The sequence below is a fragment of the Hyperolius riggenbachi genome, chromosome 9 (assembly GCF_040937935.1).
Source record: "Hyperolius riggenbachi isolate aHypRig1 chromosome 9, aHypRig1.pri, whole genome shotgun sequence".
Taxonomy (NCBI): domain Eukaryota; kingdom Metazoa; phylum Chordata; class Amphibia; order Anura; family Hyperoliidae; genus Hyperolius; species Hyperolius riggenbachi.
The window spans coordinates 147,583,504-147,608,394 of NC_090654.1; the positions used below are offsets into that span (position 1 = coordinate 147,583,504).

The 24,891-nt window shown below is 44.4% G+C and overlaps 1 protein-coding gene across 5 annotated transcripts in view; it reads left to right on the forward strand.

The window, feature by feature from the left end:
* The window catches only part of SUN2 (Sad1 and UNC84 domain containing 2), a 981,481-nt gene that overhangs the window by 161,586 nt on the left and 795,004 nt on the right, over positions 1–24,891 (forward strand). For 4 of the 5 annotated variants that reach the window (XM_068253600.1, XM_068253601.1, XM_068253602.1 and 1 more), the window contains exon 4: positions 21,128–21,226. In XM_068253600.1, the coding sequence (XP_068109701.1) occupies positions 21,128–21,226 (99 nt within the window). Of the gene's footprint in view, positions 1–21,127; positions 21,227–24,360; positions 24,422–24,891 lie in introns of those variants that run through there. The other variant, XM_068253604.1, reaches the window with a different exon arrangement.

Genomic DNA, 24,891 nt, shown 5'->3' on the forward strand with positions numbered 1-24,891 from the left:
AGATATGTGGGAAATCGCCACAAAATGTCAGACCCTTTAGGTATGGATTCTCTCCACTCTAGCTGGACTGGCCTATGGTCTGATATGACCATGTCCATAATATTTATTGACTTAATTCTGTGCAATACTGGGGACGAGATCAGATTCTATGTGAGATTTCAGGATGTGTTTGACATTTGAGTCGTCTGTGACTTTCAGTATGGCAGGGTACATTAATGTAAATTTCAAGCCTCTTTGAATGCATTAATTGCAGGCTGCATTCAACTTTTGCCTCATCTTGGATACTTCGAGTGAAAAATCAGTAAACAGAAGTAAAGACGAACCTTGGTATTCGAGCTTTTGATCATTTTGCCTGTATGCCTGGAGTATGGCGGTTTTATCCGCAAAATCCAAGTATCTAATCATGACTACTCTTGAGGGAGTTTTGCGCTTAGGGTCTCGTGGTGGACCAACTCTGTGTGCTCGCTCTACTTTACAGGGGTGAGGAAGCCCTAATATGGGAAGTATTTCTTCAGAAGCTATTTTGTGTAGTATGTCTGCAGCAAAAGATTCAGGCAGACCGACTAGCCGTAAGTTGTTTCGCCTTGACCTGTTTTCCAGATCTTGCAGCTTTGCATGCATTTCTTTATTATCTGCCAACACCTTCACCATCTTTTCTTTGTATTTGCAATGCTCATCCTTTATATTAGATATGCACTTTTCAGTTTGTAGGAAACGATTATTGTGTGCCTGAACCTCTTTATGGATTTTTTTGAGAGACTGCTGCACTGCTGTTTGTATCATTTGTTCTAGGTCTGGTTTTAGCTGCCTCGCTACTGCTGCTGCTATTTTCCTGTAATCTATTAGTGACTCACCATCTCCTTCATTTTCCTCCACATCAGCATCCCATTCTTGGCTTTGTTGTGCACTCTCTCCCCAGGCAGGCAGTGAGTAGCTAACATCCAGGCAGACATCAGTGCAGGCGGCAGGCAGAGAGTAGTCAAAATCCAGGCAGACGTTGGTGCAGGTGGCAGGCAGAGAATAGTCAAAATCCAGGCAGATGTTGGTGCAGGCGGTAGGCAGAGAGTAGTCAAAATCCAGGCAGACATTGGTGCAGGCAGCAGGCAGAGAGTAGTCAAAATACAGACAAAAATCGGTAGCAGTAAAGCAGAAGCACTTAGCTCAGAAGCAGTTGGAAAATAAATGGCTATATTATTAACATCCTGTGCTTTCAAATGAGCTTATCTGCCATCTCTGCCATGGCAGTCAGGTGACACGGGGAGAGATCAAATTAGAACTTGTAATTAGAGACACATGAGGAGGAATTAGGCTAAACTCTAAGGCCCATATGCAATTCATTTTTTTCTCCTGAGTTTTCTCCTAGGTGATATTTTTAAATTTGTAATTAAAATGCCTTTTAAACCCCCAGCAAGCAATAAAATACTCAAAATAGGTTAAAATGCCTTTTAAACCCCCAGCAAGCAAGAAAATACTCAAAATAGGTTTGATAGTACTCTTTTACCTAATTTGTGGTACTTTTTCAATTGCAGAGTGCTAGAAAGTTAATGTAATAGAAAATGAAAAATTATCTCCTAGGAGAAAACTCAGGTGAAAAAGTTAATTGCAAATGGGCCTAACTCGCAAACCACCACTTAGCTGTCTTGATTGGCCACAGGGTTCCCCAGAAGAAGAATGGAAGTAAGGGGATCCCAGGCGGCCGGGGGGAGAAGCCTGGTTCCTGCAGACAAGTGCCGATCACGCGCGGGACCCAGGAAAAGGCAGTGCGCTGCGGTTTTGGGCCAGCCTAAGCTGAGCTTGGGCTTACCGCTCTGAGCATGTAAGTCTCAGCCTAAGCTCGGCTCGGGATTACCGATATGGGGGTTAAAACAGTCAATTTTACAGGTTCAGTCCTACATCAGAGAAGGAATCTTTTCTTATGAGCTAGGAGATTTTTTGTCTGTATTGCAGGAATGTTGTGCTGAAGCCCAACCAAGTTCAGTTGGTTATTTCCCCTCCTGCTATCAGTTTTCTCAGCCACTAGTGCCTGTCAGACGCAAACATTGAGGGCTCGTTCACACTAGAGGCGTTTTGTGATTTTTTTTTTTTTTTAAGCTCTTGATTTTCAAAATCGCCCTGAAAGCGTTTGTGCAATAATTCTCTATCAGAGAGTTCACATATGAATGGTTCGTTTCCGATCCGCTCAGAAAAGCGCTACATGTACCATTTTTGAGGCAATTTTGCCTCAATGGAAGGTATAGGAAAAATGCAAAACGCTCACAAAATCACTTTGTGCAGCGATTGCGTTCGCGTTTTTAAGAATAAATACATTGTATTTATTATTTTCCGGTCAGGGAGTGAATTAAAAGAACGCCTGGGAAAAGCGCTTAGAAAAACGCTTTTCACAAAAACGCAACGTCCACCCAAGCACCGGGAATCGAAAAAAGAAATCGTGTCAAAAAGCAAAACGCTAACAGGAACGGAATGCAATGGGAACAAGGCCTTACTGATGGTGAGAAATCAGGTAACACCAAGTAATTCCACAATCCATGTTCTGGGTAGTCTATCAGCCCCCATTAAAAGTCATTGAGATCCCCCATTCGATATGTGGGGAATTGAGTGTTCAATTAATACGTTAGAAGATGATAGGAAGTCATTTTTTTAAAATTATTATTATTACACTGTTTGCAGGAAAGATTACTGGTATGTGTTTCCTCTAATTGAATCACGCGAGAGGATTTTGCTAGGTAATCAGTATGTATAGCATTCAGTGACCCATATAAGGGTTGGTTCACACAGACGGCAGGCGGCGTTGGAGCGGCTGGGCAGCCGCGTTGTCCTGTGACGTCTTGTTCGGGGGCGGCGGTACGGCGATTATCGGCTTCCCGTTGCGATCAGTGTTCCTCGTCCCTGCAAGGGAACATGAACCTGTGGGAGCTAGCCGACCCTGGACGTCGCATGCAGCTTCTAGGGCCGGCCGAAAGGACTCGTTAAATCGGGATCGGTATGCTGCGTTTGCGCAATCTACGGTAATCGCCAGTAACCGCGCGATGCTAAACGCTTCCATGCACTTGAATGGGAGTGTTTAGCTGACGAGTCCCGAACGCTTGGTGGTAAACGCTGCCAAGTGTCTGTTTGAACCAGCCCTTAACCCTGCAAGACCCAGCAGTAAGTCTGTTTCTTCATCTTTCAAGAAACAAGCTAACTTTGATCCAGTATTTGGCTGGGTGCACACATAACATTTTTCCGCATATGACTTTTTTTAGTGTTTTGCGTGCATTTATACACATTTGCGGGTGGCATATATGAAACGTATATGCGTTTTGTGCGTGTTTTCAATGCGTTTTTACATTGAGTTTTATGCAAATTACTAGGAAGAAAACAGGAAGCGGAAATACATCATAAAACATTTTTTTTTAAACGCATATGAGAAACACATACAAAACGCAATACATTGCGTTCCCATTGACTTTTATAATGTGCCTTTTTCGATTAGCATGCAACAAAACCAGCTTTTTTAAAAACGCATACATACAAAGCGCATATGCGTTCTTTCATGCGGCCCATAGACTTCCATTAGCGGCAAAAACACAGCGTTTTCCGCAATGCTTGCGTTTCTGCTAAGTGTGCACCTAGCCTTAAACTCATACCATATTGATCATTTATTTGCATATTTAAAGAGAGATAAGAATGGGTTTTGGTGATTTCACTGTGAAAGATGAACAGTATGTGAATGCATGCATATGTGCCACTCAATCATTAATTAATCATAAACCATGCAATCTTGAATCGGCTTCTGCTTTAACAATTGCCTGGTAAAGGATTCCGTCTCTCTATTTCCATTCTGATCACTCCTCTGTTAACCCTTTACCTACCCAAAATCATGTCTAAAACTCACAACCTGCAGCAGCTAAAACCTGAGACTTTAATTTGCCTACACCTGTGATTCAAAAGAAACCTCCTCCTTTGTAGACAACTCTCAGATCCACACCCTGGACATTCCAGCGTGCAGCAAGCACATACATACTGTAGACTCTTACAAACTTATTCCTGCCTCCAGACTAGTTCAGAAGACAAAGACGAAACACAAATATTTCCCTACAGCCTCCATCTTACCCATTTCCTCTCCATCCCTGCCTGCCGTTCCAGTTGTATCCATCACCACAGCAGTGCCAAACATCTCTGCCATGTCAATGTCAGTCACTTTAGCAGTGCCAGCTACCATCAGCCATGCCCATGCCGGTCGCTTCAGCCATGCCCTGGCCGGTTGCCTCAACCATGCTCATGCCGGTCGCCTCAACCATGTTCACCTCAGCTGTGCCTGTGCCAGAATCGCCCACTAATCAGCCTAGTGTGAATGGGCCATTACTAGTGAATGACTTTCAGTTTGTTACTCACTTTGATAGTGATCAGTCTGCTGTTCCCAATGATGACTTTCAGTCTGCTGTTTCTGTTGATGGTTTCCAGTCTGCTGTCCCTGATGATGGTTTCTAGTCTGCTGTTCCCGATGTTGGTTTCCAGTCTGCTGTTCCCAGTGTTGGTTTCCAGTCTGCTGTTCCCAATGATGGTTTCCATTCCATTGTTCCTGATGGCCTCCAGTCTGCTGTTCCTGCTGTTGGCCTCCAGTCCAGTGTTCCTTCTGATGACTTCCAGTCCGGTGCTTCTTTTGACGGTGTCCAGCTCTTCCTGTGCATGGCCAGTCTTGCCCTACTGTCTTGCCAGATGACTTCTGATCCAGTGTTCCTGTCGATTTCCAGCTTACTGCTTTTCCTGTTGGTTTCTAGTTCCCTGCTTTGCCTGGTGTTCTCCAGCCTACCGCTCAGTTGACCTCTAGTTTGACAACCCGCTGGTTGTTTTTTTCGGATGCACTCTAGTCCGCTTCCCAATTTCTTCAATTACTCACCCAAACGGCTGCTAGCCTTTTTACCCAGTGACTCTTGGGACCCTTGTGAGTGGGAGTTTGTGCTCAGTTGGAGCGTCCTGAGGCCTCACCTTAAGGGGGGGGGGGGTATGATGTCACGATCCACGACTGCTGGAGACACAGTTATGAACTTCCTCTATTCACCAGCAGAGATCCTTGCATTCTCCTTATGAACTCTGGTAAATTATCATGTGGGTCCTCCTGTTCACCAGCAGGGTGCAAACCTCCTCAGGAACTGCATTATCTGCAAATTGCTAATGAGAGGAAATCTGCATCACCTGACTCCTCTGCACAGGATATAAGCCAGCACCTGAAAATCAAACATTGCTAGTTAATTGTTGGTGTTAGCCTGCAATTCTTATGCACTGCACATGCTGCATTGCACAAGAGACGTAACAGGGGGCTAGTACCATGCATAACATCTCAATCTGCAGCCACTGCTCACTGGAGAAATAGGCCAGCTATGTGGCTGTGCCATGTGCCCTGGTGCCTCCATGCATCATGCTGACCAAGTAATGCCGGATGGCTATCTTTTACAGATGGGCAAGCATGTACAGGGTGGAGTTCCATCTAGTTAAAGTAAATTGCTTATGCCTATTATCTTATAATTATCTATCCACATTTTTGTGAAAACAGGCTTCGACTTGAACAGGAGAACATTCATTCCTAGCGAGCATATAACTAGAAGTTGAATTAGTTAAAAAAAACAAAGCGTAGTGTGTTTTGCCTTCTTAAAACAGAAGGTATTTACAATAATTCAGATGTAAGTGTGTAACTGTGGTTACCCACCATTAACCACTGCTGAATATGCAAATTATCTCTTTATGCCTCTGAAGCCAGGCTTACATCCAGAACTGCTGGTGTATAGCAAACCTATAGCTTTACATTTTAAAGAGCCACATCAACCCAACATGCAGACAGCCTGGTTCAGACTGTTGGTCCTCCCTAGTGCATGGCAGGGATTAATATGACTCTATTGGATAGTAATTGGACCAGAACAACAGAATACTCAAGCAGCTCGGGGTGAACCAAAACCACTAGGAAAGTATAGGAACCAAAAGAAACCGAAACGCCCTACTACTACGGTAAAAAAGCAGTGCTTGGTGTGGTTTGCCTTCTTAAAACAGAGGGTATTTGTGATCATTCAGATTTAAGTGTGTAACTGTGGTGTGGAGATATATTGGGGTGCTGATGCTGTTAAGGATAATACAGTAATATATTTTCATTTTCCCATTTTTATATCTGCTGTGGTATGTCAAAGGTGTAGAGATGCAGGCTAGATTCATTGACTGTTCCTGTATTTGTGTGGGTGGGTCACTAGACCTACATTTGCATCTAAAGAGGTCTTCAGTGAATACGACCAGTCACCTATCACACAGGACATCCTGCTGCAATGTGAAAGCCTTAATCAATTGTCACCTGTAACCTGGGGAGATTGGAAGTGAAGGAAGTCTTTTGTTTTGTGTGTGTGCTATAGTACCCTTTTCATGTATGTGGATCTCTGGAAATCCCATTTATGTCTGAGAACGGAGACAGGAAAACGCCTTAATCAAGTTTTCACCTGGAGTTGAAAGCCTAACTTCACAATCTTTGATGTATAGTAGACTTTTACCTGGGAAATCAAATTATGTCTGAGGATGTTATTAAATCTAGCTTCCCCCCGTCCACACAGGCTTACAGCCTCCAGGCGTATTTCATAGTATAAAACCGCAGCTAGGATAGCCACAACTTGTAGTTCTTGGAGGTAGCTCACACGGCTAGAACTAACCTGGTTCCTGACCAGAAGTGCGTACCGCCCGCAACAACACCAGATCGATACGCTGGTGCGTTTATTTCCCGTTTATTTTGGTAAGCAAAATCGCTTTGTGTGTTATCTTTGTACATTTTATCTTGTAACTATTTTTACTTTGTTTTTTTGTAATCTTTTTGTATATATTCAGTTCTGCACTGTTTTATGTTTTTTCTGAAATATTAAATTATTATTTAATAAGTTTGACTTCTGCCGTACTAAACTAACACTCATAGCCTAGTAGAGACTGAAGTGTAACCGTGTATAAGTTCATGCCTAATTGTACGCTTGAGCAACACTACCGTAGGAAATTGTAATTGCATTGTGTGTGGGGGCGTTTGTCATACGTTGGCCTAAGCGCGCAGCTGACCCAACGTACGAACAACGCCAGTGCGAGTAGCTAACAGTATCGTTCGGAACGACTGTTAGTGGGTCTTTGCTTCACGACAGTGTAAGATTGCAACTGTGTGTGTGTGTGGGTGCGTGGCGTTCCCGTATTTGGCCTAAGCGCAAAGCTGACCCAAATACGAAAACGCGGAGTGCGCGCTGAGGACTCGACAGCAGAGTGGAAGTGTCTAGCAACGCTAGTGGTGGCAGTGAGAGGTGTTTTGAGGGGTTCCAGCCTTGTTTGTAGCTTAAATAAGGCTGTTCCCCGCTTAATCTGGTCAAACCCGCAGTCGGGAACCGTATACGCAGGCGTGCCGCGGGCCGGTTCTTGACATAATTGGCTGGCAGTGGTGGCATCGTTTAGTACATTAGTACGCAGTTTAGCTCGCTATTCTGAGAACTAAAGGCTGGAAGCTTGCTAGAAGCAACTAGCCTACAGAAGTCTACTCAGTGCAGAATCTATATACGTTTTTTTTTTGTTCAAAGATACACACTTGGTGTTTGCTTTCCCTCCCCCCCTTTTTTTTTTCTTTTTATTTTGTGCAACACGATGGCTCAGAAAGCATCCAGCTATGCAAGGCAAAACAAAGAGATACTACTCAACCTGTGTGAGCACAAAGGCATCGAGACGGTGAGCGGCCAGACTAAGGAGCAGTTAGTTCGTGCGCTCGAGGAGCATGATGAGGCAGAACGAGCCCGTGCTTCAACGTCAGCAGATGCAGCTCACGACACGCCAGAGGAGGAATCGCTCCCGCCACAGGATGCGAGTGGAGACGATGTCCTGGATGATCCACCTAACACGGAGATGACATCTCTGGAAGCCGACCTACAGCTACTAGGTTCGGCTGAGCCCGAACTGCGCCTAAAGCTGATTCTGGAACATCGGCAAGCAGAGAGGGAACAAGCTGCCCAGCGACTCCAGGCCGAGAGGGACAGACTCCGGGCAGAGGAGGGAAGAGCTGAACGGCAACACCAGCTGGAGCTGGCTAAACTTCAGCAGCAGAACCGGTCTGCTGGACCCGCAGAACGCGAAGGTGAGCGAGTCCACAGAATCCCCCTGGATAAGTTCCCCGCTATGGACAAGGACTCTGACATAGACACTTTCCTACAGGGGTTTGAAAGGACTTGTCGGCAGTATGGGGTGCCCCGTGAGCAGTGGGCAAGATACCTCACCCCAGGGCTGAGAGGCAAGGCCCTGGAGGCGTTTGTGAGTCTCCCCCAGGAGGAAGAAACAGACTTTGAGGCAATTAAGAAAGCCATCATTGCACGATACCACCTCACGCCAGAGGTGTATCGAAAACGTTTCAGGACAGTGCAGCGAGGTCCTAATGACAGTTACCTGGATCACGCGTGCAACCTGCGCACTGCCTTCCAGCAGTGGGTAAAAGGACTGTCAGTGGAAACTTTAGATGCCCTGCAGGAACTGATGATAAAAGATCAGTTCCTCCACACCTGTCCTGTTGAGGTCCGGCTGTTTGTGCTGGATCGAGAACCAAAGACAGTGGATGAGGCTGCGGAAATGGCCGATTCCTACACCGCCCATAGAGCACCTGAGTCCCGGAGGACTACTACGCCCAGCTGGAGAGGAGAACAGATTGCTAAACCTGTTTCACCCAGCACCCAGAGGAGGCAAGCACCGCTGTCTCCTGGATTCAAGCAACATGACACTCGGAAATGCTTTGTATGTGACAGGGTGGGTCATATCAGCACGACTTGCCCAGAGAGGAAGAGGGAGGCCCCAAAATCCAGTGAGGCCTCAAACCCCAGTGAAGTCCCAACGGCTTTGTGTGCTACCAGGAATGCTACTGGCTATGCAGAGAATCTGCAGCTTGTCACGGTTGGGGGTACAGTTGCCACTGGGCTGAGAGACACTGGAGCAGAAGTGACTCTCATACATCCCCAGCTTGTGAACCCGGAGCAGTACATACCTGGGAAAATGATTGCTGTCAGAGGAATTGGGGGTGTCACCCCAGCCATACCCACCGCCTTGGTCCACCTGAATTGGGGGGCCGGCAGCGGACTGAAAGAAGTTGGGGTAACTGACAAAATCCCCACCAACGTTTTGCTGGGTACTGACCTGGGACGGTTAGTGGCCCGGTATGAGCCTACTCCAAACCCTGTGGAGCCTGCATCCCCAGCAGAAGTTCTGGACTCTTGCAAGGTACTGTTTGATAATGCTGTGCAAGTGGGGAGTGCTGGAGAGGCCCCAGGGGCTATGGACTGTGTACTAGGAGCCAGCCCTAGTGAGTCTCCAGTGCCTAGGCCTGGAGTGGGACCTGTTGACACAGAGAATGCAGAAACTGATGATGTCATTTATGACGCACGGACTATCGAGGCGATCGATGCAGGAACTGTTGATGATAATTGTGAAGTGCTGAGTAGCAATGTGTGTAATGATACAGATAATGTGGAGGTTTTATGTGATGTCCCAAATGACAATATATGTAGGGATGATAATGCTGATGGCATATGTGTTGTGCTACATAATGCTGTGTGTCATGTGGACACTCCGTCAGCTGCCGGAGTAACCAGCGGCGCTCGCTGGGCTGCAGCAGATGGACTGTCCACTGAAGGGGCAGACGGCACCAGGCCAGATCTTTCCCCTTCAGATGGTTTTAACCTGCCTGGCGTTCTATTAAGATCGCCAGGCAGGCTGCGGGAGGGTTTTTTTTTAATAAAAAAAAAACTATTTCATGCAGCCAACTGAAAGTTGGCTGCATGAAAGCCCACTAGAGGGCGCTCCGGAGGCGATCTTCCGATCGCCTCCGGCGCCCAGAATAAACAAGGAAGGCCGCAATGAGCGGCCTTCCTTGTTTTGCTTATATCGTCGCCATAGCGACGAGCGGAGTGACGTCATCGACGTCAGCCGACGTCGTGACGTCAGCCGCCTCCGATCCAGCCCTTAGCGCTGGCCGGAACTTTTTGTTCCGGCTGCGCAGGGCTCAGGCGGCTAGGGGGGCCCTCTTTCGCCGCTGCTCGCGGCGAATCGCCGCAGAGCGGCGGCGATCAGGCAGCACACGCGGCTGGCAAAGTGCCGGCTGCGTGTGCTGCTTTTTATTTCAGCCAAATCGGCCCAGCAGGGCCTGAGCGGCAGCCTCCGGCGGTACTGGACGAGCTGTGCTCGTCCAGACCGCCCAGCAGGTTAAGACAAAATGTGACGTGATTTATGATGTGTGTAAGGTGGGCACTCCCTCAGCTGCAGTGGTAACCCGCAGTGCTAGCGGGTCTACAGCAGAGGGACTGTCCACCGAAGTGGCAAATGTTGCTGGGTCAGCCACATCCAATTCGGAACCTGGCCCTGAGGGCCCAGGAGCCTCTCCGTCTGCAGCCTTCCTAGAATGTGTGACAGGCAGCACTGAGCTCTCTGGGGCTGTTCGATTTGACAGCAGCCTGGAAGAGCTCAGGGGGCTAGCCAGCAGGTCACCAGCTGGGAGGGGCAGGTTGAGAGGGTTCTGGGAAGTTATTCCCTCGGAGCTGTCCGAAGTGGAGGAGGCAGACCGGCAGATACTCGTTCCCCAAAGGGACCGAGAGATAGCTCCTGCCACTATAGAGAGAGTGCGTGTAGCGACGGTTGGAACCCTTCCCCAGTTGCAGCACAGTCTCTATGGTTGCGAATTCACGGTCGCCACTGACCCACATTCCCCTGGTTGGTTACGTCAGGTTGCCAAGGGCAACGACACATTGCAGCAACCTGACCTAGCTTTCCAGTCGTGTAGCTTGGAGCTAACTGACAGGTGGGGAACCCTCCTGAGGATGCTAAAGGGTTTCCCCACCCGGCCAGGCCGTCAATGTAGGCTTTGGCAGGATGATGCGTTAGATTCACCTGCCAGCGCCATCTGGAAGGGGAGCAATCATGGGAATGCGGACGGGCTGTCCCGTCAAGCAGAACCAACAGTGTAGGTGCTGGCAGGATGATCTGGGAAGATCGTCTGCCTTGCACCAAGTTAACGGCGGAGGTGTGGAGATATATTGGGGTGCTGATGCTGTTAAGGATAATACAGTAATATATTTTCATTTTCCCATTTTTATATCTGCTGTGGTATGTCAAAGGTGTAGAGATGCAGGCTAGATTCATTGACTGTTCCTGTATTTGTGTGGGTGGGTCACTAGACCTACATTTGCATCTAAAGAGGTCTTCAGTGAATACGACCAGTCACCTATCACACAGGACATCCTGCTGCAATGTGAAAGCCTTAATCAATTGTCACCTGTAACCTGGGGAGATTGGAAGTGAAGGAAGTCTTTTGTTTTGTGTGTGTGCTATAGTACCCTTTTCATGTATGTGGATGTCTGGAAATCCCATTTATGTCTGAGAACGGAGACAGGAAAACGCCTTAATCAAGTTTTCACCTGGAGTTGAAAGCCTAACTTCACAATCTTTGATGTATAGTAGACTTTTACCTGGGAAATCAAATTATGTCTGAGGATGTTATTAAATCTAGCTTCCCCCCGTCCACACAGGCTTACAGCCTCCAGGCGTATTTCATAGTATAAAACCGCAGCTAGGATAGCCACAACTTGTAGTTCTTGGAGGTAGCTCACACGGCTAGAACTAACCTGGTTCCTGACCAGAAGTGCGTACCGCCCGCAACAACACCAGATCGATACGCTGGTGCGTTTATTTCCCGTTTATTTTGGTAAGCAAAATCGCTTTGTGTGTTATCTTTGTACATTTTATCTTGTAACTATTTTTACTTTGTTTTTTTGTAATCTTTTTGTATATATTCAGTTCTGCACTGTTTTATGTTTTTTCTGAAATATTAAATTATTATTTAATAAGTTTGACTTCTGCCGTACTAAACTAACACTCATAGCCTAGAAGAGACTGAAGTGTAACCGTGTATAAGTTCATGCCTAATTGTACGCTTGAGCAACACTACCGTAGGAAATTGTAATTGCATTGTGTGTGGGGGCGTTTGTCATACGTTGGCCTAAGCGCGCAGCTGACCCAACGTACGAACAACGCCAGTGCGAGTAGCTAACAGTATCGTTCGGAACGACTGTTAGTGGGTCTTTGCTTCACGACAGTGTAAGATTGCAACTGTGTGTGTGTGTGGGTGCGTGGCGTTCCCGTATTTGGCCTAAGCGCAAAGCTGACCCAAATACGAAAACGCGGAGTGCGCGCTGAGGACTCGACAGCAGAGTGGAAGTGTCTAGCAACGCTAGTGGTGGCAGTGAGAGGTGTTTTGAGGGGTTCCAGCCTTGTTTGTAGCTTAAATAAGGCTGTTCCCCGCTTAATCTGGTCAAACCCGCAGTCGGGAACCGTATACGCAGGCGTGCCGCGGGCCGGTTCTTGACAGTGGTTACCCACAATGCACCACTGCTGAATATGCAAATTATCTCTTTATGCCCCTGAAGCCAGGCTTACAGTGCTGCCTATAATTATTCATACCTCTGGCAAATTTTGACTTAAAGTTACTTTTATTCAACCAGCAAGTAATTTTTTGATGGGACATGACATAGGTGTCTCCCAAAAGATAATAAGACGATGTACAAAAGGCATTATTGTGGGGGGGAATTCTCAGTTTTTATTTAAATTTGAGCAAAAAGTGTCCAGTTCAAAATTATTCATACCCTTAACAAACTGTCACAGTCTGTGGGAAAATCCAAAGTTCTATACTCATGGCTAAGAAAAAAGATAAAGAAGCTCAGTGAGGACCTGCGGCTGCACATTGTGGCTGCTCACAAGTCAGGAAAGGGCTGCAAGGCGATTTCTAAATGTTTTCCAGTTCCAGTGGCTACGGTGCAAAGTATTATTAAAAAAATACAAGATGTTCTGCACTGTGGAAAATCTCAGAGGATGTGGTCGGATGTCAAAAGTGACACCTGTGCTGGCCAGGAGAATAGTGAGAGAGGTGATAAAGTATCCAAGGATCACCACCAAGGCCATCCTGGTGAATCTGGGCTCTGCTGGTGGCAATGTCTCAAGGCAGACGATCCAACAGACACTGCACACTGCTGGGTTCCACTGATGCAGACCAAGGAGGACACCACTTCTCCAGATAAGGCACACAAAAACTCGCTTGGCCTTTGAAAATGCTCATCTGGACAAAGAAGAAGACTTCTGGTCTTCTGTGAAACAATAATTGAATTGTTTGGTCACAATGATGTTTCCTTCATTTGGCGTAATAAAGGAGAAGCCTTCAACCCAAAGAACACCATTTACACTCTCAAACATGGTGGTAGGAACCTAATGCTTTGGTGTTGTTTTTTCAGCCAATGGACCAGGGAACCTAATCACAGTAAACAGCACCATGAAAAAAGAGCAATACATGAGGATTCTCCATTGACAACATCATTGTCATTACAAAATCAGGCAGTCTGCAGAGAAACTTGGTCTTGGGCACCAGTGGACATTTCAGCATGCCAATGACCCAAAACACACAGCAAAAGTTGTGAAGAAATGGTTAGCAGGCAACAACATTAATATTTTGTAGTGCACTAACCAGAGTCCTGACTTGAATCCAATTGAGAATCTGTGGAAGGAGCTAGAGATCAGGGTGTTGGCAAGAAGACCCTCCAACCTGAAAGATTTGGAGCTCATTGCTAGAGATGGATGGGCAAAAATACCTGTGGAGACATGCAAAAAGCTGGTCTGCAATAATAGGAAGCGCTTGATTGCTGTAATAGCCAATAAAGGCTTTTCTATTGATTATTGAGAAGGGTATGAAGAATTTTGGACTGGACAATTTTTGCTCAAATGTAAATAAAAGCTGAGAAATGTCCCCCCCCCCCCCCCCCCGACAATAATGCCTCTTGTACATCGTTTTATTATCTTTCGGGAGACACCTATTATTATTATTATTGATTTATAAAGCGCCAACATATGTCATTTCCCGTCAAAAAATTACTTACTGGTTGAATAAAAGTAACTTTAAGTCAAAATTTGCCAGGGGTATGAATAATTATGGGCAGCACTGTACTTCCAGAACTGCTGGTGTATAGCAAGCCTATACCATTAAGTCCCCTATACTTTCCTAGGGGTTTTGGGTCACTCCGAGCTGCTTGGGTATTCTGTTGTTCTGGTCCAATCTCTATCCCATAGAGCCATAGCAATCTCTGTCATGCACTGAGGAGGACCAACAGTCCGAAGCAGGCTGTCTGCATGTTGGGTTGATGTGGCTCTGTAATATTTAAAGCTATAGGCTTGCTATAGACCAGCAGTTCTGGAAGTACAGTAAGCCTGGCTTCAGGAGCATAAAGAGATAATTTGCATATTCAGCAGTGGTGCATTGTGGGTAACCACAGTTACTCACTTAAATCTGAATTATGGCAAATATCTTATGTTTTAAGAAGGCAAACCACACTTAGCATTTATTTTTTTAGTAAGAGGGTTTTTTTGTTCTCTTTTGGCCCCCTATACTGTCAAAAACCTGAGCGGTTCTTGCCTTTTTCATGATTGCTAACTCAGTAAAGGACCAGCCTTTAAAGCGTTGCGATCATATAAATCCGGCATAGCGGGGTCTGAACCCTCTATAACAGTAATTATAGATTGACAGTATACCTTGAAATGAATCAGAGCACTCAGTATATGATTTTATATAAAAAATTGTATTTGCTTATCATACAGCATATATACAAAATATGAACAGTTCCAAGTAGTGTTTCCTTCTAACAGTATTCCATCTCATCATGGCCTTTATAGCCAAGCGATCATCAATCTTCTAAACACATTGAAAAAAGAATATAACAGTTGTGCTATGTAGAATAAGGTCAAACGTAGTCTCATCTGTATCAATAGCTGTGTATCTAGTAGCTGTGTAAAATGTGTAGTAATCTTCTTAAAGAGAATCTGTACTCTAACATTTTTACAGCAAAAAGCATACCATTCAATGCATTATGTTCTCCTGGGCCCCTCTGTGCTGTTTCTGCCACTCTCTGCTGCAATCCTGGCTTATAATTAACAGTTTTAGGCAGTGTTTACAAACAAACTAACCAGCTTGTGATAGGCTCACATAAGCAGAGTGTGTGAGTCATACAGAGCCTGCAGGGGGCCTGCAGAGGCTGTGTATCGCTTCTAACCAATCACAAGCAGCCCTGCACATTCCACACATTCCAGCCTTAGCCGACAGAGCCAGAAGAAAACAGATTAGATCATATAACAGAGATAACACAGCCACTGTGCAATTAGGAAAGGCTGCAGTAAGCCAGAGCACATTAGAACAGGCAAAGGAACGTATAGGATAGAAGAACTAAGGCTGAAAATTTTGTTACAGAGTCTCTTTAAAGAAATAGCATAAAAAATAACTTCTAAAAAAACTTCTTGCTAACATCTTAACAAAACATAATGCTGAAAAATTTAAGTAAATCACCAGAATATTAAGCATATTACCCCTTCCCTGTCATCTCTTCAGCATCTAGAACCACTTGTGGGAAGGTAGCTTCTGCCTCATGTGTCTTCCCTGAATCCCAGGTTCTGATTGGCTAAAGCTTCCGTGCGTCAATTCTTTATCATGTTTTGAATACTTAAATCATAATATTATTGTTTATAAATTCTGATTTGGTAATTTCTGACCCAGTTGATTAAAAATGGACGTCACCAGCCATCTTGTCTGCTGGTTGACTTTTCTGATAATGTGTCCTGCTGCTAATTAGTTTGGAATGTGTCTGTTCTTTTCCAGAAATAAGATTGGTCAGGTTGACACTGTAACTAGACCTGTGAGAGTCTTCAGAAATTTAAGGCTTATTGAAACATACAGGGCTTCTAATATACCTATTTAAATATAAAACGTATTATATAATTCTTCTTAAAACAATCACATAAGATATAATTGCATATTAAAATGTAATAGTATAAAATCATTTTCTATATATTTGCCTTTCTCAAGAAGATATAAATATATTTTCAACCGCCAGATGTCACCATTTTAATATCTTTAACTAATTGGGAAAACCCCTTCTTTTGTTTTATATTTTATGAGGCCTGTTCCCAAAACTTAGCGTATATTATCAGCTATGAGTGTTCAGCTAGCTGAGACTAGAACACGTCAACAATCCTCCAGAATCAAAACAATCTCACGAGAATGTTTTACTGTTTCATCTATCACTAGTAGAATCCAGCTTTTAACTGTATTTCAAAGTATTAAATTCTATTATTTGTAATTATGGGGTTTAAAAATAACTATTTCTTTCTTTAGAAGGACTGTATTTTTTATTAATATTTAGATTAATAATATTTATGTGTAATAACTGAGCAAATGTACATATATGATTGCTGCAGTAATTTGACTTTTAAACGTATTTCTTTCCAGTCTTCACACAGAAGCATCTTTCAAATGTCAAGGCCGCAGACAAGCGCACTAACATAAACAAGAACGTTTTAGCATCTGTAACTAAAATAATATTATAAGATTCACAGCCTGGAAAATGCTGAGATGTCTCAGAGCAATATATTAAAGAAGTACCCCAACTTTACAGTTTACACTGAAATTTTGCATAGAACATTAAAACTTAAAACATACACATATGACAGCTTTTCCTGCATAAAAAAAACCCGCTAGAATTCTGACAATACTTTCCTATTGGTTTTGGGTCACCCCAAGCTGCTTGGGTATTCTGTTAAAAAACAAACAACTACAAAACATTGATGTTTTTGCTTGTAAGGCAAATGCAGCCCGCATTAAAATACTGAGAGGATGCAGACCAGAACTACTAGAGAGAGAGAGAAGCGAGCAGAAATGTGGAGAGATCTGAAAGAGATGCAAAGTTTCGGGGGAGGGAAAGAGCTGAGTAGACGAGGGGATGGAGGGAGGCAACCACACAGCTGGAGGGAGGATAGACACTCTGAGAGGAGTGGAGAGGTGAGTGAGAGAGAGGGAAACTGTCCGTGCAGAGAAGTGGAGGGACAGAAAGCCTAGCACATAAAGCAGAGTGGAGACAGACCAGGACGAGAGCACAGATGAGACCTCCTTCCCCTTGCACAGCAGATAGCCCAGCAGAGAGAGGAAGAGAGAGAACACAGCATAGAAACACTAAGAGACAGCATTACAAGAAGCCCAGCAGGCATGAGATCCAAGCAGAGAGAGGGCAGAAGTGAGCCCAGCAGGGGGTAATGAACTGCTTTGGTTATATATTTTTTTTCTCCTGTGCTTGAGAGGGGGGTTGATTGTAGCCATAAAGAAATGATTCCATCAATACTGGCTGCTCTTTGCTTGTTTCTTGAAGACTGTGCTGCATACCACATTAGATAAACACAATCTGCCCCACCCCCTCCAAATGCTGTGTTTGTGGTGTGCGACCATGGTGTAGTGTGCAGTAGAGCATGTTGTGTGTGCTTGGGCTGAAGGTAAGCACAGAAGCCCTTATCCATAAGTTTTCAGTTAGGGCTGGTTCAAACGGACGCTTTGGCGTTATATAAAGGAAAACAGAATGGTGTGGCACTTCTCCTTTAAGAGGTGTACTGCTTCCAGTTTCTGAGCGAGTTTGGTGTGGCCGAAGTGGTCTATCTGCTGCTGACAGGCTATATGCTGCGTGTGATGCTTACATAAGACGTGTGCTCCGCTCTAACAGTTGAAGGAAGGAACTTGAACATTGCATCAAAAAGAAACCGAAAGCGTGCATCTTCCGTCCATAGCATATAGTGCCAGTGTTCGACATTCATGTGAATTCTGTGCATAGCATCATTCCATCGTTGCATATACAACTTGTAAATATTAAAGATGTGGTACCTTACAGTTCCTAGTACTTAGCCTGTCAGCATGGGAGGTGGGAGTGCGGGACTGATGTGGGCCTGGCGACGGCCGTTTCGCGTCCTCCTGGACGCTTGGTCACGCCGTGCACAGAATTCACATGAATGTCGAACACTGGCAATAAATGTATATGCTATGGACGGAAGATGCACGCTTTCTGTTTCTTTTTGATGCAATCAAACGGACGCTTGTCGGCGTTTACCGGCAAGCTTTCGAGACTCGTCGTCTAAACGCTCCCATTCAAGTGAATGGGAGCGTTGAACATCGCACGATTATCGGCGATTGCGAAAACATGGCGTTCCGCCATACCACTGCCCCCGAATGAGACGTCACAGGACGACGCTGCTTCCCGGCCGCCCCAACGTCGCCTGCCGTCCATGTGAACCAGCCCTATGGGTGAATGAGGGCTGTGTCTGAGCTGTGCTGTGATAATGTGTAAATGTGGCCATACACTTATAGATTTGCAGCAGATTTGACCATCAGATAGATTTTTCAAATGCCTGTCAAGTCGAATCTGACAGTAATCTATCTGATGTGTACCACATACTAGGAACAGATTTCCAATAGATTTCATTCTGAAAATCGATCTTAATGCATTATTGGACAATTAGATCCGATGCAACTCAGCCAGCAGCAGATCGACCTAGAATTTTCATTCTGTCAGATTGATCGATCGATTTGTGGCCGATTTTGATCGATTTGATCAATTGATAGATTTGATAGAATCGTCTTCTGATCAATCAATCGATTTCATAGAATCGAACGATCGATCGATGGCTGAAATCGACCATTATATGGGCCCCTTAAGCGTGAAGCTGATTCCTGCCTCCTGTGATATGCTATTTTGGGCTTTCTGTCAAACAGCATGGCTGTTGATAAGGGAACATAATTAGGAGAGAGACTTGTCCCCCACCTTTCAGCTATTAGTAATTGTCTTTGTGGTGTGTATTGTGGTGTATAATGTGGTGTACACTACTTAGCATAAGTGGGTTTATGTCTATACTTTGTGTCTAAAGGGCCCATACACTGGTCCATTTCAGACATTGATCAATCGATTCTATAGAATCAAATGGAAATCGATACTTTCAAATCAGCCAATGGATCGATTTGTGATTGATTTTGATCAATTAGATCTATCTGACAGGATGGATAATCTAAGTCTATGGACCATACAGTTGCATTGGATCTAATGGTGCAATAATGCATTTAGATCGATTTTCAATAGATTTAATACTGAAATCTGTTGGAAATCTGTTCCTAGTGTGTGGCACACATCAGATAGATTACTGACCCATTTGACTTGACAAGCATCTAACAGAAATCAATCTGAGGGTTGAATCTGCTGCAAATCTACAAGTGTATGGCTACCCTAATGGTAGCCATACATCTAATGTCTGTGCTTTGTGTCTAATGGTAGCCATACATCTAGTGATGTATGGGCTGATGCGACCAAGAGCCATATCTCTCTTATCGAATCTAATGAAAGATCTGTCAGCTGCCCATACACCACAGATCAATTTGATCAATTTCATGGTGGAATTGATCCAGAATAGGCCTTGAGCGCCGCCTTACCACCCCAACTCTGTGCCCCCCTAATGTAAATGCCCCCCCGGTGTCCAGTGTAACAATACATTACGTGTCCGCGACCTATGCTTGTCTCCCACTGCCTCCGGGATTTCTCCTGCATACACGTGTGCCCCACGTGGTTTCTTAGTAAGGGCGTGTGTGTGTGACGTCACACGTGCGCCCTTACTAGGAAACCACATAGGGTGTGCATGTATGGAGAGCGGAATGTGCTCGGAGCAGCGGAGGGACAAGCGCAGACCGCAGACAGGTAATGTATTGTTACACTGGGCACCGGGGAGACATACTTTATTAGGAGTGACATCGTACGGGGCTATTAAAGTATTTATAAATTGCCAATATATTATGCAGTGCTGTACAGAGTATATTGTCACTAACTGTCCCTCAGAGGGGCTCACAATCTAATCCCTACCACAGTCATGTGTCTCTGTGTGTATTGTGTAGCGCATGTATATGTTTTTGGGATGTGGAAGGAAAGCAGAGTCCCCGGAGGAAACCCACACAGACACAGGGAGAACATACAAACTCCATGCAGATAGAGCCCTGGCTAGGATTTGAACCGGAGACCCAGCGCTGCAAGATGAGAGCGCTAACCACCATGCCACCGTGCTGCCCCAAATCTAGGCTTATAAATCCTGGCTTACAAATCTTATGGCGTTGTTTTTTGTTGTAATATGTGGTGGCCGTTGGTGAATTTCTAATTCATTGTAAGTTGCTAGGTGTCATGTGTGGGAAATAACTTCCATTTCATAACTGATTTAGATATGTGCATTGTGTAGAGCTGGCCATACATCTGGAAACTTGGCAGTCAATCGACCAGTTGATTCCATTATTATAATCTGGTGAAGATTGGTGCCACCAAGAGCACGCCTAATTGACGATACAACCAATTTTGTGTTGCTTGTATCGACCAGGCATGCTGGAAGATGTAGGGCCAACAAGCTCAATCTGGTGCTCAGCAGAAATGTAGTGGGATATTGAGAAGACAAATGTGACGGAATCCCTGGGGATGCCCCCCCCCCCCCCTCCCCTAGTGTAAAATATGCCCAGTGCGGTATACTGACAGTAGAGAAGTAACTACAGAGGATAGACAAAATACAGAGAAGAAAGATGACAGGTTGGAAAACACAGGCAGACATTCGTACACAGGCGCAGCCAGATGACATCACTGTAACTGTACACTTTCACCGGCTAATTTGCATACTGATTGGAGAAAGGAGCTGCTTGAGAAAGGAGGGGCTAAAGGAAGTAGAAATCAGCTGAATGGCACTGTAAACTTGCCAACCAACATACGGCTCCGCACTGTTCTAGAATGCAGTAACAGAAATAAGGACGCCTGACACAGCAAACATATATTTTTATTTATTAAAGCAGTATTATGTAACACATCAGGTATTTTTACAGTATCAAATTTTAACGTCAATTACTTTGTTTTATCCTTGTGGCGCCTCTGTTCCCTTGCATTTATTACAGTTCCACCCTGGTGGAAGGGTGGAAAACATCTTGCATTTCTTCCTATCTACAGAGAGCGACTTCTTAATCCTGAGTGGGGACAGGCTCATTCTCCCCACCTGCTGTTACAGTGGTTGCCTGATAGGTAACCCGGGTTTGTGAGTATCTCTTACTTACCTTACCTAACTCCTCCCTTGTGTCCATACGTACTACACTATATTGGGCTCTCTGTGTCCCTGTTTTTTAACATTAAAATACTGACTTATTTCAGAGGAAATTGTGAATATTAATGCTAATTATTAAAAGCAAAACCTTTTCCTTTCATCCTAGGACATTCACAATTACATGAAGGTTCTTTCCATATTTCTTGTTGGAGAAACTGGACTCAACGGATGAAGAAAATGTCTTCACTTTTGATTTCATATCCAGGTTAGATCTTAATTAGCAATAGCTAACAAACAGATTGCATTCAGTTAAAATTCTAATTAAATTGAGCTATGTACTGAATAAAAATTTTTATGCACTTTAAATACAGCTATACTAACCACTTCTGGATGACAGTAAATGAAATCTATGCCCTATTTGTGTGTTATTCCTGCTAGGGCATAGATTTCACTCACTGTTCGTGTCGCTGCACCCGCTCTCAATGCTGACAGCAGAGCTTCCGTATATCAGTCAGGAGTCAATTCCATTGTCTCCTGACCCCGTGATTACTTTGAGCCAATCACAGCAATAACATTGCTTAAAGTGAACCGAGCATCATTTTTAACACCCAGGGCAGCTCTATAGCAAATTAAAAATGCATTCTAAAAATGTGGTTTATTATTAAAAAAAACTTTAATTTTACCTCATTTTTTTACATCTAAGGGTTAAATTAGCCACTTTGTCTGTCCACAAAGGACCTGCGGTCCCTGAGCAGGAGATAGTGGAAGACAGATAAGAAATCACCTCTTTAGACTTAATTGACTACAAACAAACCCCCATTGTACTTCAAACAGAAAACATCAGTTACAGTTGAAGAATTTCACACCTAGCCTGGATAATAGCAGTTGTAAAATAGCAGGGGAGTGAGCTTCTGAACAATGGCAGCCCTTGCAGCTATTTGAAGCCAAGAGCTGCTTGGATCCCTTTAAAGGGAACCTTAACTGAGAGGGATATGGATGTTTCCTTTTAAACAATACCAGTTGCTTGTCAGTCTTGCTGATCTCTTTGGCTGCAGTATTGGCTGAATCACACACCTGAAATAAGCATGCAGCTAATCCAGTCTGACTTCAGCAAGAGAACCTGATCTGCATGCTTGTTGAGGGGCTGTGACTGAAAGTGTAACAGATGCAGGCAGGGGTGCAGCTAAGGTTTTGGTGGCCCCAAGCAGTCCGTAACTTGAGGCCCCTCTCCATGAAAGAAGCAGGCGTGCGCCACAGTGAAAAAATGGGTAGCCATATCACAAAATAAAGAATGGGTGAAGAATGGGCGTGGCCAAAACATGATGTGGGTGGAGCCAATTACTAGCAAAATACAGGTAGTCCCCGGTTTATTTATTTTAAGTATTTGTATCTAATTTACTATCAATACTCAGAAGGCATCACCTGCTATCATGTGTTACTAGAGAGCGAGACCCAAAATGTCCTGAAGTAAAATATAAATGTAAAGTACATCGCAAGCATAAAAAGAAGAATGGGTATTGGCAATAGCTGTATTCAGGAGATCTCGATGAATGTGTCAGGGCCCGTTTCCACTATCGCAAATTTCCCGCATGCGAATTTGCATAGGCAATACAAGTGGATGGGGCTGTTTCCACTTGTCAGGATTTCTTTGCAGTTTTGTGTGCAGGAAAAATCTGCACGGCAGAGCCATCAGAATTAGCACACCGCAAGGCGATTCGCATACAATGTATTTAATAGGAAATTTGCATGTGGTTTTGGTATGCAAATTTTCATGCAAATTCGCATACGATTTCGCATAAAACCAATGTAAAAGCACACAGGTACTGACATGGTTAAATTCGCATACATACAAACCTATGCGAAATCGTATGCAACTTTGCATGAAAATTTGGATACAAACGCATGCGAATTTGCATCCACATGTGAATTTGTTAGCGCAGTTTCCGCGTCGAATCCGCATCTCGCAAGTGAAAATGGGCCCTGTGGGGTGTGAGAAATTGCATCTTGGTGATATGCTAATGGCCATTAGTATACTGATCTGCTGTGGTGTCTATTGCATTAGCATTTTATGGTAATTTTAGCAATTTATTGTTTTATTGATTAAAAAGAAAGCTATTATTCTCCAATAGGCGCAAGAGTATCTATTCGTTTTTTGTTTCTTATTTGCTGGGTGTGAGAGTTCTCCTAGTCTTTCTCCTTGCTGATATCAGATATATGTATTAGGAAGCAGTGCAATTCTCTATTCTTCTATAAAATATAAATGTGTTTATTATGGGGTCTGATGCTTACAGATCCCCTGGTTACACTAGCCTTCCCTCTTGCTTCCTGTTCATGGCCGGGTCCAGCTTAAAGGGAACCTGAACTGAGAAGGATATGGATTTTTCCTTTTAAAATAATACCAGTTGCCTGACTCTCCTGCTGATCCTTTGTCTCTAATACTTTTAGCCATAGCCCCTGAACAAGCATGCAGATCAGGTGCACTGACTGAAATCAGACTGGATTAGCTGCATGCTTGTTTCAAGTGTGTGATTCAGCCACTACTGCAGCCAGGACTGCCTATTCTTTAACAGGAAACATCCATATCCCTCTCAGTTTAGGCTCCATTTAAGCCAGTTGAACAGAAGCAGAAGAAGCTCTCCTTCAGCACATGCTCTGTCATAGTTTGCCCTCCATGTTTGTCTTTGCTTCCGCCTGTCTGTGTAAAATATCAGCATTAAGATGCCTTCTGGGTATGCACACTTCAGAAATGTGCACATGGAATTTTTGGGTCAATACAGATACCCTGAAAGTGCAGCCACCTTATACCCCCAACTCCATTATATATGTTGCCAACATAACTCCTTCCTGCCCCCCAACTTCATTTTCTGACCTAACCCCCATTAACTTTTCCCAACCAGACTGCAGGTGGCCAAGTTCCATGCAGCAGTGTCTCTCCACCTCACCCAGCCACTTTCCCACATGATGTTGCCAACTATCCTAAAGGGTGCAAGTGTAAAGTGCAAAGCAAAGAGAGCAAAAATAAAGCTTTCACTTATGGTCATTCAGAGCCAGGTGAGTGATCCACCATTTTATCCACACAGACTTATCCGTATGCCCTCCTCTGGCACAGAGGGGGTGGTGCCAATTCAGCCCACTATTTATTACATGTGTGCTCCTCCATCAGTCCGTGTGCTACTGTCTTCATCCTTGCTGGCTGCCTCTTTTCCATGACATGGTGGCACTTAATTACATAATATCATGCTGCTTGATCACAGATAAGATGTCCAGCTGGACAGGTAAGTTTGCTCATCTGCCAAAAATTGCACATAACAGGTCACCGCCCATTGAATCAAGCAAGAATCTCCTCCCCTCCCCCCTGTGGGCGTTCCTCACATGGCAAGGTACATTCCATTGTAGTCATGGCAATATGATTTCCTCACTTGAGGAGGATCATTTGCTGCTATGGAAGCATCATCCAAAAGTGGGTGGCCCACATTCTGGCAGCACATACTGGCAGCTGGAGTATAGGATTGCTTCTATGATTAGGCATACGAGTGTATAGTTAAATCACAGAGGAGAACCATGTGTTAAGTAATAATGCAGACACTCCCCATCCCCCCCTGCCCCCTATATATTGTCTTAAAATGCAAACTAGCCTATGTTTTCCAGATTTTTTTCTTCACATGTACAATAAGGTGAATGAGAATGATTGAGCCTCCCTTCTGAGTTACTTAGGTGCACCCAATACATGATAAACAGACCTCTAGAGGGCAGGTAGTGATTATACAATGCAAAAGGCACAAAGGGTGGGCCGAATGTGTGCCAGGAGAGGGCATTTGGATGAGTCCAGGTGTATAAAAGGGTTGATAACTCACTTGAATTCCATTATAAGGCAACACAGTTTGCTCTAAATGACCAACAATAAATACCAGTATATATTAATAGCCCCTA